A 17,762-nucleotide genomic window follows, 5' to 3' on the forward strand; every position below is an offset into this window, starting at 1 on the left:
GCTTCATTTACCCTCAAGCTTATATAGTTGGATTTGGCTGTTTCTTCAACGTGCTTTCAAGGCTTGCTCTCAGATTTAATTGTTGCGATAACCTCAGACTCGTCATTGAAGTCTTATATATATTATATAAGAGCATTTCGCTGGGGCTCGACACCAAAAAAGAAATGAACGACTACAGAAGCAAGAGAGGGCACCCTGACAGGGATTAGATTTACTACATAATAGTAAAACAGGTATTCAAGCCTTGTAACAGTAAGATATCACGTCCTATGCATTCTGGGCCATTGTAACCGGTCTTGTGTCCTGTTTGGCATCTTTAGCAGTAGACCTACTAGGCTGAAACCCTAGGTGGGATCTATAGCAACCACTACCATAAGCCTTTAGGGCAACCAGTTGTTTCTGCGGATATATTACCACGATCAAGGTAACAATGAGGGTAAACTTGGAATGTTTAGCTACCGAAAACTGCAAATGATGAGTGTATTTGACTCGTTGGGAGAATATGAGCTGTCCAAGGGCCTATGGTTAATTAAACCCTCCGGAGTTCAAGGTATGTTCAGGTTTGTAGAGATATCATCGGCTCAAGAAGCGGGAATGCGTGAGACAGGCGGACGCTGTATATCGACGTATCACCTAGGCGGCCTATGATTCGCTGGCTAGTGTCAGCGTCGGTACCAGTGTATAGCCGTTATGCAGCTACAGATCGCCCGAAACCGCATCAATATGAACCTGCGTTGAGGTTACTTCTCCCTAAAAGTGTGTCGGTCGTCAATTCTCTATGCTGAGGAGAGAATCATGACACGTCGGTCAGAACTGTGAATAGTCCTCATACGAAGGTCTAGCATCACGATCGTGTGTGGTGCTTTAGCCTTAGCCATGTTGTTAATGCGAGGAATAGACAAATGATCACGGCTACTCGCCATCTTGACGTTGAACGAAGTCGCATTTTCTTGCAGGAGAAAAAGTGGGACCACTAAATTTCTGGGCAGGTTAGTTTTTTTAGCCACAGGGAAAGTTGTTGAGGTTACCTACTATGTATGTATTACTGTGTAGGCCGTAGTAAAGATGCCTTGTTGCCTATACCGTCACTGAGAAGCAAACGTCTAGGAGTTAGCTGAAAACACCTCCCACAGTCTCTGATGTAAGAGCCTAAAATAATAAGGCTTTGCATGCTGCCTCCCTATTCCCCCACGGATAATATCCCAAACCCTGGTATTATCGAAGCCCAGGTTGTTGAAGCCCAAGGTGCCTCGGCAAAAAAAAGAGGATTTCGATCATCACAGTAAAGAAATACGACGAGGGTGAGATTCAAACCCACGCTCGTAACACAGATGCTGAAATTGAAACCAAAGCCCACCCTAACTGCACTCCTCGGACCGCTCGGATACCTCGCCTGCGGGCGGGCGGGTGTTGTCGCTGAAGCCGTGGCGCTCCGTTCTAATCTCAGCTTGCTTCGTTAAATCGGAATATTAGCGAACTTAGTGCAGAATTTGCTCAAGTATTTTTGAGCGGAAAGCTGAAGCGGAAGGGGAGCGGACTGCCGGCGGAACTATAATGCCAAGCCAACACGCGGATAGACTACGGGAGCGGGTTTACTTGGCGAGCTTTTATTTGTTGTGCGATGGTTATATGAATATTCGCAGGAGCAACTGTAACATATGGAGTAGGAACCGGGAATCCCATTCCGATATGCTTAGATAGCTTATCAATTGGTTAGTAGTTTTGGTCCTGATCCGATAGACCCTAGTACCGCATATTTTATCTATTTCTACGCCTCTTGTCTCGAAGAAGACACCCCCATCAATACTCTGTATTTCCTCCATCATTGCACTGCGAATCTCATCATCTCCGGTTACCGCCGCTCATAGATGATTCAACGCAGTGGAGGCGTCATGTTTGGTGCTCTGTTGTTCTAATGTAAACCGGGGTTTCGCGGCCGCATTTTGTTAAGTGACATCGAGAGCACTTGATACGACTTTCAGACTTCCCACCCGGGTCCGCAGTCAAGGCGGTGGCACAAATGATATCATGATATCCAGCTACTTAACGGGGATGCTATTCCTTCGTCTTTATTTCCATCCCCTTAACGTTTTCGAATAATATCCATTGAAATACTCTATATGCTTCTCTTTTTATCCTTTATAAAGTTTGCTTTCTGCAACTCAGGCTTTTCATCGGTGACGGAGTGCTACTTATACTGCTTTTGATCACGATGATATTTAAAATTGGTCCAAATTTTGAAGAAATATTCGATCGAATGCGCACGCCCCGTGTCTCTAACACGATTCGGAATATCAAGGAGTTCGTTACAGGTCCGCGGGAATATGATGAGCAGAAAGGATGGATCAACGAAATGAGTTCATTAATAAGATATCGTCATGTGTGGATGCAACGATACCTATTTCTTAAAGAGGAGGTTATCAAGTGTGCTACACGAGGGAAACTCGAAGAAATACACACGCTAGAGAGTCATGGCTCCAAACACTGGAGGCATAAGCTGGAGGATCTGGTACGTCAGGACTGGGCTACGAAAAACTCTTATTATCAGGGATATATACGGTGCCCCGACGGCGCAACCGTACGACAATACAGGCAATATAGTTTCCGGGTACGTGAACTTTTAAGTGAAAACCCGATTAAACACCTTTCTCAGCGGTATCTAGTGGATGCCTGTAGAGCTCGTGGGGGTTGTTGTGCAAGAGCATGCCAGTGTTGCCTGAAACCACGCATGTCCTGACAAGACGGTTTACTATGCCCACTGCATGCTTACATGCGGGTGCTGTGTCCGCAGCCGTGGATATGTTTATCTTGACAAGGAATATGGCGAGGGCATTGGCGGGTTTTTTGGGGTTAAGGATAGGGCTTTTGCTATTGAAGAGTAGGATGGTCGAGCTGTGGTTCTGTAAGCCTTGTATCGCGGAGGGAAAGCCATGTTGCTGGCATCTAGTTTAATAGATTTAGGCTTGTGGCTCGAAGATGTTATGGCGCATGTCAAAGTAAATTGCTTTTTCCTGTCATTTTTTTTTTCTTCTCTTGCGAAAGAACAGATGACGGGCAGAAGTCGAAGGAGAGGATACCGTCTTCCACCTCGACGTTGTCTCTCTTGTCCGTAGATATTTAATCCTTCTTTCCGTTCATTTCCCTTTCGCGGAGGAGTTCATAACTGTCCTTGAGCTGAATAACTAGCTACTTAACTACCCTGCAGAAGTCTCGACGCTGGCCAAAGGGAAAAAAAAAAGGCCTCGGCGTCCTTCTCTTGTTTGTTACTTGTTTATATATGCCTTCTTTTTAAAACGTCTCTACACGCCTGGCTCTGCTCTTGTCCCCGGTCGTTTTGTATATATTTATATCCAAAGAGTCGACGGCCGTTCTCGCTGCCCTCTTCTTCTGCGGTGAATCTTCCCCTCTGGCAATGACTACTCGCGTGAAGGAGTGTCTTTGCCGTTTGCCCCTCTAAATAACCACCTTTTTTTTTCCCCTTCGTCTTCTTCCCGCTCGATATCCAAACGTCAACACTGTAATATATCAGATACCCTCCTCGAAAAGAGCTTGTATATTTTTTTTCATCTCTTGCAGAGTTCTTCTTTTTTTGGCCACTTTACGGCGTTTATCTCCGTTTATCCACCATAAACCCTGGCCTCTTCACCTCTTCCGGACGGCTCGCAAAGCTGCCCGGATTTATCTTGTTTGGATCTCAACCAGGGCACCGCTGCTACAGACAAGCGGCCCGTTTCTCCAGCGCCTAGCTCAGATACGGCGAGTCTGCATAGCGTCTCTCGCAGGGCCGCCTTCTCCCGGAACCACGCCACCGCCGCTAAAGTGCGCCAGTTCGTTGGTCAGGCGCGGACGCTGAGCAGAGCTGTGGCAGTCAGGATGGCGGAGGTTAACCTGTCGGCGTCTCTGTCCAAGCGAAGTCGGTCTACGGATAGTCGAGTGTCGGCTGGACAGTGTTCGGACGCGTCAGATGCGGATGGTAAATCTGTACACGGCAAACCTGCCATTCCCTCTTACCTCACCCAGCCAGCCAAATGTGAGTTTAGGGAGGCATCTCTCTTTTTTTTTTTTTTTTTTTTTTTTTTTTTCAGTCATAGACTTACGGCGTGCTAGATGTTCGAGATAAATTTAGCGAACTGGAGTGGATGGAGCGACATCGAAGAGCTGCCGGCGCGTTGTCCCAGGATCCCTCCCATAAGTGGACGCTGGACACGAGCCCGCAAGTCAAGGCTCGGAATCGCTATGGAGATGTGCAGGCATGGGAGAACTGTCGGGTCCATCTCAAGGTTCCGGATGGGGAGTGCGACTTCATCAACGCTTCGCCTATTGTGCTAAAAGACCCAGAAACAGACGGGGAGTACAAGTATATTGCAAGCCAAGTATGCCGCTGATTTAATTTACTTGTTTACGAGACCATGTTAATACTCATGATAGGGCCCAAAACGTGATCGTCTTGCCGATTTTTGGAACATGATTTACCATGAGGCAGGCGAAGTTGCTGTCCTGGTTATGCTCACCCAAACAGTTGAATCTGGAAAGGAAAAATGCGCCCAGTACTTCCCTCAGGACATGGAGAATCCTATTTTTGAATTTTCTTCGCCGAGTGGTGTGGCCCAAGACTCTGAAAACCCCCCAGCTGCCCATTTTTCTGGCTCGGTAACTCTTTTGAATACATCTTATGACGAATCAATACGCTCAAACGTCAGCGAACTTGAGCTCCGCGTGGGATCAAGCACCAAGACAGTATGGCATTTCCTCTTCGCCGGGTGGTCTGACTACGGGACACCAGAAGGGCCTGACCGAGATGCCCTCCTCAATCTCATGACAGCTACGGCAGAAAAAGCAAAGTCGTTCTCCAACCCCCGAATTGTGCATTGCAGTGCCGGCGTGGGAAGAACAGGGACATTCATCGCTCTCGACCATTTGTTGAGACAGCTTCGGTCTGGACAGCTCCTGAACACAAACGACAAGTCCGCTGATGTAATTTTCAACACTGTGAATCGGCTTAGGGAACAGCGAATGCTGATGGTCTATAACGCTTTTCAATATCAATTCATCTATGACGTTTTGAAAGAACAAACCCAGATCAAGCTGGGGATTGAGGCTGCCCCGATTGAACCCCGTCCTCAGAAGATAGCGAAGCCTGATGATGGAATGTTCAAGCCTGAGTTGGTCGCTTTGAGCCCCGCAGATATCAGTACCGCCGATGAGCCTGAGGACGAGGAAGTTGAGGGTAAAGACAAAGCCGACAAAAAGAACGATAACAACGACGATAATGACGGTGATGATGAAGAAGAAAACGACGATGGCGATGATGAGGAAGATGATGAAGATGACGACGAAGACGACGAAGACGACGACGAGGAAGTCTGATCTTATGATCTTACCTTCTCTTATGCACATACTAACTTTCCTACCTCCCCACCCCCGTTGATCCCTCTATAAAGCACTCTTTGCTTGCCATGAAACTTCATTTTCTGTCTTTATATATTTTGACTCCGACTGTTTCTCTATAGGGCTTTAAATGGCTTTTCTTTCTTGCATAAATACTGCATACCCTCCACAAAACTGTTTGTCTGCGCCGCTTTCCCCGACTCTATACCTTTCCATTCCTCTTTTTTGTCTTATGTGCTTTACGATGGTCATGTTGCATAATTAAATAGAATTCCTTGGTGCATGTATGGAGGAAAACAATACCCTCGATTGATTCGATCCGCCCCCCCCTTTTTTTTCTTTGCCTGAGCATCACTTGCTGCGCCTTTTACTTTTATATCTAAGAGGCTCTGGTTGTACGGCTCCAACAAGTCAATTAAAGGCCCTATACACGTTTTAGCGAGTTAGAGGTGGCGTCTTGTAAAAGGGGCTGGTGATGGCAAAACTTGTCAACATCTGATATCGACGTGCGTAGGGCTGAGTTGAAATTATTTCATTACATAGTAAGTCCCATAAACTATCAGTACAATCAGGGTAAAAACATGAAATGGCAGACAAAGGAAGAAGCATCGCCTGCTTGGTACACCGGCTCCAAATAAACAAAATTCAAATCCTAATACCATCTGAACATACTCCGTAGATATGAAATGAAGGGTCATATACCATAGCCGTAACGAAGAGAGGATAACTTTCAGGGATAATGCTTAATTCTTATGGTCATTCTCGTCGGCCTGTCCCACGCCGTTAAGCGAAGGCTTTCCACCCAAGTCTCCTCCGGAATCACTGGCAGTAAGTCCGGAATCCCCAATATCCTCAGCATCATCCCAATTATCCTCCGCATTCTCATCCCAGTTATCAACCTCCTCTTCAAGCGACTGAACGTTCGTGACGCCCGTTTCTTGCTCCCCCGTACCATTAGCCAAGCCAAGCTCAACGTCATTTTCGGTATTCCCCATCAGAGCTCCGAATCTTGCCTTCCTCCTTCTCTCAAGCATCCGTTTGTGGTACCAGGTACATAACCCTATAGCCCCAAGACTCCCAACAACATTCGCCAGAACCTCAAGGGGGTCGAAGGGGCGGCCATTAGGAATGAGAAATTGTGCTATCTCCGATCCTATTCCTAGGACCAGCGTGCAGACGACGAGCGTTAGATGGAGTGTTCTTCGACGGGTGGTGTCTAAAATCCAGTAGAATGCGAGAGAGAGGAGGAAGAAGGTGACCACATGTAAGACTTTATCGTTAATTCGTAGGGGTGATAGGGCTGGAAGTTCTCCTTCTTTTGAGGTGGTGCTATGAGGTAAGATGCCTATGTAGGCTGATAGTAGGAAGAGGGCAGCAAAAGCTCCTGTGCAAACGTGTTAGATAGGTAGACCTTGCGGAATCATAGGATGTATTGTTGAGACCAAATCTCTGGAAAAATACTAGGGTGGTATAGCAAAGTATGCCAACCTACCGGCAAATGGATATCTTATTCGAAGCATCGCCATTGCGTGGATGTGTTGAAGTTGCCTAGGCTGCTCAATTGCCTAGATAGCAACCCAGTTTTAAGGAATTGTTCTGTTCTCCGTCCAGGACTAGAGCCAGATGTTAGTCATTTATATGTTAGAGTACCCTGTTCGACTTCTGCGAAACGTCGAGTCTCAACATGGGCTGTTTGTTTGAAGTGTCTTGTTGCAGTCACAACTTTCTTCTTCTTCCTACTCTGTATATAGAAGAACCCGAGTAATATTGATTATGTAATACAATCATTCCACGTGACATATCATGGGACATCAAGTTTGGCGGCTCAAAAAATATGTTGATGCTTGCAAACAACTTTTATTCAAATAGAAACGTCCAATATATGTGGAGGGAACGAGATGAAAAGTGTAGTCTTTACTGCCATCTCAGTGTAGTAGAATAACACCGCCTCGGAGTTGACTGTCATGTACAACTATTGTACATATATCAGTGCCCTTTGATATTGCTTACTCCTTACTCTGTAGTCTCAATACAACACTGTAGCTAGTATCAACTATTCTATACAACCCTACTGAGACTTCTACTCGAATTTCTCCCCTTTTTCTATAAACCTTCTTTCCCTTCTGGTGTTATCCTCTTCCGTCTCTCTACCAGCGGAAATATCACGTGACTGACTGACTTCTACAAAGTCTGGGCAGCCTCCATCATGGGCACCTCCGCAAAAATCACCACCAAAAAGAGCTCCTTTGGAGCCATCAATAACTCACCACATTCATCTCTTTTGTCATCCTGCGGGTTGCTGGAGCTGCTGTCGCCATCTGGCAGCCATCTTACATGCTCTTTTTTCGCGTCCTAACGCCTCCTTGTTGCCTACCGAAACTGGCTCCAAAGCGTGGAGGGCCGAACCCTCTCGCCCGCCCGGTATAGCGGGTTTGGTGCGGCCATGTCGCTCAATCACCACCACACCTGGCTTCCTCCAGGACATCTCAGACCCCCCGACGATTTCTATGACACGCACTCCTCCGTCAATGGCCTCTCAAGAACCCCATCCCGCCCGCGTACACCCCAGTTACGGTCCCGTGCCACCTTGGAGTCTATGCAGAGCGGCACGTCAATATCAGAGACGGATCCCGCGCCTGAGGAAGATCCTCGCATAGTCGCATTCAGGAACAGCTATCAAAAAAGCGAGGCTAGAATAAATGCTTTGTTCAGTGGCAAAAAAAAAATATCAGACCCCAACTTGTCCGGAGCGGAGTCTCGTGATACCAATACCGCTGATGATGCTCCCGAAACTGCGCAGCCGGAACCCCAATCTGCACCGCGGAAACCGGCAAGGAATTTAGATGAAGACGATTATGATGAGTACGATGATGAGGGAGGCAGTGACTCTGGTGCTCAGGGGCCTTCTCCCCCGAAATCTAAAAGCGCGCCCACCCCCCCTGAATCAAAGCACGCGCCGCAATCACCTCCAAGGCTGCCCTTACAGCCTAGCTCTGCACCGGAGAACTCGAAAGACACAAAGAAGGAATCAGCGGAGGATATCCGGAAACGATTGGAGCAAGACAAGAAAGCCACAGAGGAGGCTGCACGTCAGAGCTTCCATACCATATTCTACACCCTGGAGAACGACCGCGATGCGATGCTGGATCAGCAACGGCTAGAGGAGTCAGAAAGACAAGTCGAAGCCGAGATGTCAAGTCAGAATAATACAAACACTGATTCCGCTGCCACCCAGGGCCCCGGACATGGAACCCTGAGCAGCACCAACCTTGGCGCATCAAGTCTGACCCTAAAAAATCTTATTGCACGAATTGATATGAAGCGCCATGAAGTGCAGGCATCCGATGCAGAACTGCGGAGCTTGATGAGCGAAGTTCGGAAGAATAGAAGTAAATGGGCAAGTGAAGATAAGATTGGCCAAGAAGAACTATACGAAGCCCTGGAAAAGGTGTTGAGCGAACTCAAGGCTCAAACAGAACACTCCAGCCCATTCTTGACCAAGGTCAATCGACGAGATGCACCAGACTATATTAACAGTAAGTGCATTCCAAGGCCGTCTGTTAAACTTTAAGTTCATGAACTAATACGTATGTACCAGTTATCAAGCGACCTATGGATTTGGGAACCATGACCAAGAAGCTAAAGGCAATCCAATACAAGTCAAAGCAAGAGTTCGTTGATGATCTTAATCTAATATGGGCTAATTGCTTGAAATACAACGCCAACCCGGAGCACTTCCTCCGCAAACACGCCCTGTACATGAGAAAGGAAACAGAAAAGCTTGTACCACTAATTCCGGATATTGTCATCAGAGACCGCGCGGAAGTGGAAGCTGAGGAACGCAGGCTTCAACTTGCTGACCTTGATGGCGCGGAAGAGAGTGACGACGAGCCTATCATGTCTTCCCGCGGGCGGAAGGCTCCAGGAAAGAAATCCAAGAAAGGTACTACCACCGCACGAACAGCTCCTGAGACAAAGTCAGAGACGACGTCAGTTACCGATTCTCGACCTCAAGTCCAAGAGGCACCTCTCGTCAGGCAGGATTCTATCTTGGATGGGAGCCAGAATGATTCCTCAACGCCACCCCCTGGTACTCTTACGCCTCTCACCTTAAATAATACTGGCATTACGGCCACTCAAGGCGATAGCATGGATATCGATTGCATCGGACCACCTCCTGCTGGTCAGTGTGCTGCCTTGTTGGGCCTCGGATCTGAGTTTGAAGACCCTGAATTTAAGGTCTGGAAACTAGTGACAAAGAAGGATCGTGCTCTTGTGGCCGCTGAAAGACATCGACTTTTCAAAGGAGATAAGCTTAACCCGGATGAGCAAGCACTACTTAGAACTAAGTCTGGCATGAGAAGATGGATTCGGCATCGCAGAGCAACACCGGGTGAAACAGACAAGCCCGAAACTGCACCTTTACAAGAGAAAGCGGAACCTAGCGGAGAGACTCTTGCCGAAGGGATTGAAGAAGAAGAGGATAAAATGCTACCTGATTACTATGATGTGATGTCAGCGATCCCTGATCTTCCCGAACACCTCCACTGGGTGGAAGATGCCGAAGGGAATGTGGTAGAGCACTCTGAAGAGTTCCTTCGAGTCCTTCCTAGCGGCTTATTCACGGCTCCAGTCAGCAAGTTCTCAAAAAAACTGGACGCCAACGTGAGGCAAATGCAAGAAACTAGGAAAGCATGTTCAAAGATCAGTATCGTCAAGCAAATGCAACAACAATCTCAGGTCAGTCTAACTCGTATACCTCCATATAACTTTGCAATAACGCTAATATTGCTATTTAGATGTATCAAAATCAATTTCAAAAATACCAGCCTGAACGACTTGTGGAACAGGATATCCCACCTCATGTTATGAATGGCGAGGGACCTATCATTAACCCTTGGGTTTGTAGGGCTGCACTCCAGCGGTCCATTGGAAAAATTCTCTATCATACCGGCTTTGAAGAGTACCAACCCTCTGCTTTGGATGCCATTACAGATGTTGCATCAGACTTTTTTACCAAAATAGGCCAAACCCTTAAGTCCTATATGGAAGCTCCAAAAGTTCCGGTTTCTGACAATTCATCAGTTTCGGCCAGTACATCAGGATGGAAACTGCCATATACATCCGAGGAGATGATTTTGCATACACTTCAGGCAGTTGGCACAGATGTGGATACGTTAGAAGCCTACGTTAAGGAAGATATAGATCGCCATGGTGCCAAACTTGCTGTTATACATGAACGATTGAAAAATCATCTTACTGAGCTTTTGCGTCCTGCATTTGCTGACACCAGCGGTGACGGATCCGGAGCTTTCAATGACGGGAGCGAGCAATTCGTTGGAGGTGACTTTGCTGATGATATCGATGAAGATTTCTTTGGATTCAAGGAACTAGGCTTGGATAAAGAGTTTGGCCTTGCAAGTTTGAGTGTTCCTCTTCATCTCCTTCAGAACCGGATGTTCAACGCACATCAGGCTCAGAATGCAAAGTAAGTTACCATTCTACAGCCTATACTTTAGATCAACTTACTAATTTGAAATTTACAGCTCTTCTCAATCAGCCTCAGATCCATTCCCAACTCCGCCCCAATACCCCAAGATTACGCTGGAGTCTATCCCATCGCAAATTGGTCTCGCGCGGAACTTCTTCCTGGCCAAACTCCACGCGAATAAAGATGAGCCATTGGTTGAAGATTACGAGCTGCCACCCAAACAACGGCCAATGGCAGGACGCCCTCGCGTCCCCGCGTCAGGAAAGATCCCACCGCAACCTTCTCAAGGCATCGGATCCAGCCCCCAGAAGCGTCCAGCACCTCCTTCTAATTCAGTAACATTTAAGGGTATCGTATTAGAACCTAGCAAGAAAAAGATTAAGAAGGCTATCGGTGCTCCCCCTGGCATGTTTGATGGAGCAGCTGAAGATTCAACGACCACCGTGACTGCTCCCAACAATACCATTAAAGGGATCATGAAATCAAAGTTGACGGATGGATCGAACGGCCATATTGGTATGAATGGAAATGCCAATGACACAAACGGCGTCGCCTCTGAGCAAATAGGTAGCCAACCCCTGAAAGGAAGTGCTTGAAGATCTGCTGAATGCATATCCTGGTGTGCCAACCAGGGATGTATGTTTGAAGTAAAATGGGAATAGCCTCAAGGATGAAAGGTTTGCAGTACGACCTTAAATTCAACACCGCATTTTTTTTTCGTTAATCAAGGTTTCTTTTTTCTCAAGTCCCAGTTTTCGATTCTACCTCCATCCGTCCCTACCATCCTATCTATAGGATGGTGGGTGTTGGAACGATTCTTATTTCACCCATTATATGTTGACCATTTACTTTTCTTCTCTGTATTCTTCCCGACATCTTTTTTTCTCCTTTTCGCATTTTCGCATTGCTCAGGTGACATCCGGAATAACTGATTCTGGCGTTTATATGCCAATTATGACATTTGTTTCTGTCTTTGCTGGTCTTGGGGTTGCTGGCCGCGGTGTTTTGATTACTGCTAGTACATGCTTTAGCTCATTATTCTCTCCTATGCGTTTTTCCGTGCTTTTATATGTGTTGATGCGTTTACTGAATGATTATTACTATACCTGGCCGGTTCGTCGCATGGCGGTATTACTCTATTTGCACCACCCCTAATCCCCCGGCATCCAGTCTGCTTCTCTGCCTATGTTTTATTTTGATAGAGGGACGATACTCAAAGACTATCCTTCTTTGTTTATCTACTGCTTTTGATACCATCCAATTTATCTTTTAATGTCATTGTACAATGCTAGGCATCTAACCCGTGTCGCTCCTTTTTCATTTCCCTTTTCAATGGTTGCTGTTTCTTGGATTTTACATTCACCTTTTATACCTGGAAATATTCCGAGGTCAAGTTCCTGTTTTCTATCACTTGTAGTTCTGCAGTTAATAACATGGGATTGTATTAAATTAACCTCGAATTTCGAAATCTCCAGTGATAGCCAGAGAATCACTATTAAAACATTTCGTAATATGAGAAGAGATGAGAAGAGATGAGTAAAAACATGTTACAATTTTAGATTACCAGATTTAAACCTCCTCAGGTCACTTGTTTCTCTTTGCCGACAATTCGGCTGTCAATTTCAGGGTAGCAGGAGCATCCTCTTGCGGAATATAAAGCTCCACAATCTAGAGCATAAGGGATAAGAGGTTAGTATGGGTAAAAAGTTATAGCCTGGTATGTAAATAATTTGAGGATAATACCTGGAGGCGTTTTGCCGAGCAAAACTCTTTATTGGAGAATAAATCAAGTAGTTCTTGTCTCTCACGGATTTGATATGTTGCGAATTTGTCTGGTTGTGCTCCAAAAGCAGACGGGAATTCTATAAACTTCCACTCTTGGATATCGTTGTAAGGTGCCTTCCATCCATGTATGTATCGTTCAATGGTGTATCCGTTATTGCAAATAACGAATCTAGGCTCTAATAGTTAAAGTGGTTCAAGAGTGAAAGAGGGATAACGTATTCCGGAAGACATACATTATTGGGGTCAGTTCATTTCTGATCATGGTACTTATTTCTTGAACTGTCAACTGAAAGCTACCATCTCCAATAAATAGGACGGTACGACGGCACGTCTTCTCCTTGGTTGCTAGAGCAGCCCCCTGGCATGCTCCAAGTGAGTAGCCTATGCTACCCCAAAGAACTTGACTTAAGGCTGTTACTCCTTTAGGGAACCTTGTTCCCCAGATACCGAAGCTTGAGGTCCCCGTTTCGGTGATAACAATGTCATCCTCTTGTAACCATTTGGCCACAGCTGGCCATAGCCAAGAGTGGGCAATTGTGGGGGCTGGAAACTGCGGATTCTCTTCTGGTACATTCTCTTGTTTCGGGGGAGGAGTGATATTTAGTTTACCCATACGGTCGATAACTTTTCGGAGGACTCCCTTCATACGAATACCTGGGTACTCCGAGTAACGAACAACCACATGATTGCTGTGGAAGTCGATGGTATTTAAACGGCTGACGCGGTAGGTAAACCCGGTGGTATTGAAATCAGATTTGATCCCCCCAATACTTAGAATTAAATCAGAGGCTTCGACGTGTTCTCTCACTTGAGCAGTAGAACCATCACCAGCATATACTCCACCGTAATTTGGAAGAGTTTCATCCACTGCTCCTTTACCCATGGGGGCAACAAACGTGGGAAGGCCTGACTTTGATACCAAATCGTGGATTTCGTCGAGGACCCTGTGACGAATAGCACAAGCATCTACAATAATTGCTGGTCTTTTAGCAGCGTGCAGATACCTTAGCACGGTATCTACCACGTAGTTTTCGTATTCTTCCTCATTCGGGTGGAGCTGCAGATCTATAGGGGTTTTCAATCGTTTCCCCTCTATCTTCTGATAGACCATATCGAGAGGAAGAGTGATATACACTGGTTGACTGTGAATCCAACATTCCCTCAAGGTGCTATCGATGTATGCAGCAGCATCGCGGGAGTCGTTTAGTTTCGCCACTGAGCATGAAATGCCAGCACTCATGTTGGCGAAGACATTAAAATCACCATTACCTAACGTATGGTGAAGGAGCATCCCGTCCCTCTGGGAAGATGTGCTCGGTTGACCAACGATGTGGACTATTGGGACATATTCGGAATATGCCCCAGCAACGGCATTCAAAGCAGACAGTTCTCCTACCCCAAATGTTGTGAACAGCGCCGCCATTCCATTAATTCGAGCATAGCCATCGGCAGCATAGCCTATTAGATCCTTAGTCTGATAGCTACTAAGAACATAAAACAATTTTTATCAACCATACCGGCATTTAGTTCGTTACAATTCCCTACCCAGTGCAACTCACACTTGGGAAGGTAGTCCAATGCCGCTAAATTGTAGTCACCTAAGGCATAGTTAGCATTTGAATGCATCAAAGGAGTATTTCTAATACTAGCGTACCGGGAACCCCATGGACAGATCTAATCCCCATCTGATGTAGCCGTTTAAAGAGATACTCTGCAACATCAATAGGCTCCTCGAGCTCCCTTGCGATGATATCTGAAGCCATGGCTGTCAAGCAAATTTACTGTTAGGATGGCAGCGTTTATCACAAATTACACAGCTGTGTGCAAGACGAGCTTGAGAATAAAACAGAACCCCTCAGCTGGTATATATCAAGGGAGAATGAGTTTGCGTCTTCCCTGCTTTCCATCAAAGTTGACCTTATGACGTCAGCCCGGCAAGGGTCTGATGCTTACGCGGCTCTAATATAATCCGCTCCGCGCTTATCTTATCGTAATTAGATAAGCAAATGGAGGGCTTTACTCTGTTGTTTTAGGTGTTGCTTGCTCTTTCTTCCATTCGATCTAGTAGCAATAAGCAAGCCATGGCGGACGGTACAGCCAAAAGAAAGGCAAGCAACTCCGATTCTCGGGAAAAGAAGAGACAGAAGGTAGGCACCTCCCGGATGTGATGGGACCAAGCAGTGGCGAATTCGATGGGGTGATCACCAGCTTTTGTGACTTGGAGCTAATATAATGTTGTCGTGATGCGTGCTTTAGGGCCAGTGGAAGGACCATGATAGGCGAAAGTCCAGTTCAAAAGGCAAACTAGCGAGTGGTGACTGTGGGATATTTGTTAGTTGTGATAGAGGCAGGGAGGGAAAGTGTTCTGCTGAGATCCTAGACATCCTCTCACAGGTAGACACAATCTCACATCCCCTACCCCTTCTTTTCGCAATTGAACTGACAGAATGTCACAGGAAATACCAAGTACAGGTCCAGATCAAAAGGATGATTCCATAGGTGATGATGATAATGAAGATGTTGATATCGAGGAACAGATAAGGCGAGAAGTGGAGCAGATGCAGCCCAAGCGGTCGAAAGCACCGTTTCAGCTCATAAACCTGGATGTCCCATGCCGTAAGCTCCCTGGAGAGTGAATCCTGCTGATATTGCGTTGGAACCCTGACTTAACTGTTGCAGTTATATTTGTCAAAATCAGCAAAGGCCTGGATCCGGTAGAAATTGTGCATCGCCTATGCATTGATGCCCAGACACATCCCGAGCAGAAGAGAAGCCGTTGGGTTAAACGACTAACTCCAATTACGTCAATGAGGAAGATTCTCGGGGGTGGGCTGGAAGAATTGGCTCACGATGTGCTGAAGCCGCATTTTCATTCTGGCGGCCCTCCCAAAAAGGTATGATCATTTTTCTGCCCTTGTAGGCGAGACCCGAACATTCTTGATATGACCCTTTTGCAAGTGCATTACTAACCCGTTATGTTTTGCATATAGTACGCCATTCGGCCTACTATCCGTAACAACTCGGATTGCCATAGAGATTCGGTCATTAAACTCATTGCTGGTATCGTTGGGAGTGAACATTCAGTGGATTTGAAGAACTATGACTTGTTAATTCTTGTCGATGTTATTCAGGTAGGTGCATCTTACCATTACGATACTATCCCTGTAGCTCCGCGGAGATGGCTGACAACAATGACGCCAGACAATGTGCGGCATGAGCGTGGTCGAAGGTGATTATGACGAATTAAAACGTTATAACCTCGCTGAGATATATTCTCCAACGCCACGTCCGGGAATGATGCCGGAAAAGGATCCAAAAGGGGATTCTAAGGAAGAGCAAAAGGAAGCTTAATTGGGCGAAGCGGATGGAAAATAAAGGGAAAATGGTAAAAAAAAAAAAAATACAATAAGACAATATTACCTTGGCCCCCATCTCGTCCTTCGCCAAACGACCACTTGCTGTTGGAAGACCCCGTCACCGCTCGTCATCCGTTACTCGCCTGTCATCCCCCAGAAGGTACGACAGATGCGACACCAGGACCAGGGAAAACGCATTGACCGCCAACTGAAAACGCCTTGGGGAGGCCTTTCTTCATTGTACATACATAGGATGATGCCATGTATGCGGAGTACACGGCCAGGTTTAACATGGGCTGGTGTAAAGAGAAACGAGAGGTATGCTCGGTAATCTCGGACATTCTCAGGCCGACCTTATTCGACCAAATTAAATCGTCTGTGTAAACACGAGATGGTGCTAGTTCTTCGCATCAATCCCCAAGCTCTCGCTCATCACCCCTTTGCATGCAGAGTTGGTAGAGGAAAGCAAATTCGACAGATAGGCGATTGGCTCCTTTCCACGCCAAGAGTCAACAGACGATGGGTTAAGCTGAACCATGACGAAGAAGAAGCAAAAAAGCTCGGGATGGATGGATGCGATCCACCCTGCGTCGCATTTTTGTTTTAAAGATTTCTGAATCTGAAATCTCGCCAAATTCGCTGTTCTCATTGGTGCAAGCCGGCGCATAATCGGCATCGTCCCCGTTTCAACCTCCAAACATGCATCGAGCGTTATTACTGAACACAGCAAATTCTGGCGAGGTTACTCCGTATAGTTGTGCCCCAACCTTCCAACGGCACATCCCAGAGTGCGGATACCATGGAGGTCAAGGACTCCAGGGCTTCCCGCCCTAGCCTGTTCCTGCGGCGCTCAGGATTATGACCCGGCTGAATAGAAACGCGAGTCTTTTCATCTGAGTACTGAGCAGGCTGCCATTCCTTCGGCCGGGACCGCTAGCTGTATTCAAGTCTGAATATGCTCGATATTACTCAGAGTGCTGGATGGTGTTGCGTTTTTACGCTGCATAGCCCTGCTGGCCACTTCAAACCTCAATATTACTCTCTGCTTTTATATATTGGGACACGCAATGAAAGGGATGGAAACGCCCATCAATCATCCAGATATCGAACCCTGTGGATGCCTTAGCATTAGTTGGATGATCAAAAGCATAATTTTACCGGACGTGTGGCGCTTGGATTGAGTACAAGCGACTCCCTTAACGTTAAATCTGGCTATTGTTCTCAACCCACATTGCGTGGCTGCTTGATATCACTTGGCGTCTCAAAGAGTTGTCTTATATACGTGGAAAGGTCACCGCAGGATGTCTGCTAAGAAGTGAACTTTTACTCAGCGTGAGTGGGGAATAGACGGTTTTTTTATATACATTTCCGTTTTTTAGACATACACAATGACTGCCTTCAGATGTTCCCCCGAAAGTCGTGAATCCCCGCGTGTTAATCACAGTCTACGTTATGACCATCATAACTTATCAAATATGCAACGGTCATGCAGGACATTGCCATACCCATATATTATCCAGATCTCTACTACGACAACGGTATCGGTCGGTTTTCCTGGAAAGATGACCCGCGGCAACCCCGACGCTTCTTCGCTTCATGGCCTTATTGAGCCCCTTTTCCCAAATCAGAAGGTCGTAAACATACAGACCTATGATGAGGATCCACACCCACACTATCTTCTGTATATGTCTGGCGGAGCTGAACTTGCGTTAAAAACATCCACACCACAACCGGAAACGGCC

At 46.5% G+C, this 17,762-nt stretch overlaps 6 protein-coding genes and 1 pseudogene across 7 annotated transcripts; 4 read left to right on the forward strand and 3 right to left on the reverse strand.

Moving 5' to 3' along the window:
- Positions 1–1,293: 1,293 nt before the first annotated feature.
- On the reverse strand, positions 1,294–1,394 carry MCYG_10511 (annotated as a pseudogene). The gene has a single exon. The product of its transcript is annotated as a tRNA-OTHER (tRNA).
- Positions 1,395–2,212: 818 nt separating this feature from the next.
- On the forward strand, positions 2,213–2,952 carry MCYG_00802 (conserved hypothetical protein; the record flags this gene model as incomplete). Its single annotated transcript, XM_002850652.1, has 3 exons — positions 2,213–2,509; positions 2,549–2,608; positions 2,677–2,952. 3 exons carry the CDS (start codon positions 2,213–2,215, stop codon positions 2,950–2,952), a joined length of 633 nt encoding a protein of 210 aa, XP_002850698.1.
- Positions 2,953–3,873: 921 nt separating this feature from the next.
- Positions 3,874–5,367, forward strand: MCYG_00803 (protein-tyrosine phosphatase 2; the record flags this gene model as incomplete). The annotated part of the gene is made up of 3 exons (XM_002850653.1): positions 3,874–4,030; positions 4,108–4,373; positions 4,429–5,367. 3 exons carry the CDS (start codon positions 3,874–3,876, stop codon positions 5,365–5,367), a joined length of 1,362 nt encoding a protein of 453 aa, XP_002850699.1.
- Positions 5,368–6,131: 764 nt separating this feature from the next.
- Positions 6,132–6,914, reverse strand: MCYG_00804 (conserved hypothetical protein; the record flags this gene model as incomplete). The annotated part of the gene is made up of 2 exons (XM_002850654.1): positions 6,132–6,772; positions 6,881–6,914. 2 exons carry the CDS (start codon positions 6,912–6,914, stop codon positions 6,132–6,134), a joined length of 675 nt encoding a protein of 224 aa, XP_002850700.1.
- Positions 6,915–7,831: 917 nt separating this feature from the next.
- MCYG_00805 (transcriptional activator SPT7) lies at positions 7,832–11,475 on the forward strand (the record flags this gene model as incomplete). Its single annotated transcript, XM_002850655.1, has 4 exons — positions 7,832–8,924; positions 8,987–10,128; positions 10,188–10,876; positions 10,935–11,475. The coding sequence occupies 4 exons, from the start codon at positions 7,832–7,834 to the stop codon at positions 11,473–11,475; spliced, it is 3,465 nt and encodes a 1,154-aa protein (XP_002850701.1).
- Positions 11,476–12,463: 988 nt separating this feature from the next.
- Positions 12,464–14,427, reverse strand: MCYG_00806 (pyruvate decarboxylase; the record flags this gene model as incomplete). The annotated part of the gene is made up of 5 exons (XM_002850656.1): positions 12,464–12,547; positions 12,623–12,833; positions 12,898–14,122; positions 14,182–14,262; positions 14,319–14,427. 5 exons carry the CDS (start codon positions 14,425–14,427, stop codon positions 12,464–12,466), a joined length of 1,710 nt encoding a protein of 569 aa, XP_002850702.1.
- Positions 14,428–14,745: 318 nt separating this feature from the next.
- On the forward strand, positions 14,746–16,015 carry MCYG_00807 (THUMP domain-containing protein; the record flags this gene model as incomplete). The annotated part of the gene is made up of 6 exons (XM_002850657.1): positions 14,746–14,811; positions 14,921–14,995; positions 15,121–15,280; positions 15,344–15,558; positions 15,655–15,795; positions 15,866–16,015. 6 exons carry the CDS (start codon positions 14,746–14,748, stop codon positions 16,013–16,015), a joined length of 807 nt encoding a protein of 268 aa, XP_002850703.1.
- Between the last annotated feature and the right edge of the window lie 1,747 nt (positions 16,016–17,762).

Source organism: Microsporum canis, genomic scaffold (genome assembly GCF_000151145.1).
Source record: "Microsporum canis CBS 113480 supercont1.1 genomic scaffold, whole genome shotgun sequence".
In the NCBI taxonomy this organism is placed as follows: domain Eukaryota; kingdom Fungi; phylum Ascomycota; class Eurotiomycetes; order Onygenales; family Arthrodermataceae; genus Microsporum; species Microsporum canis.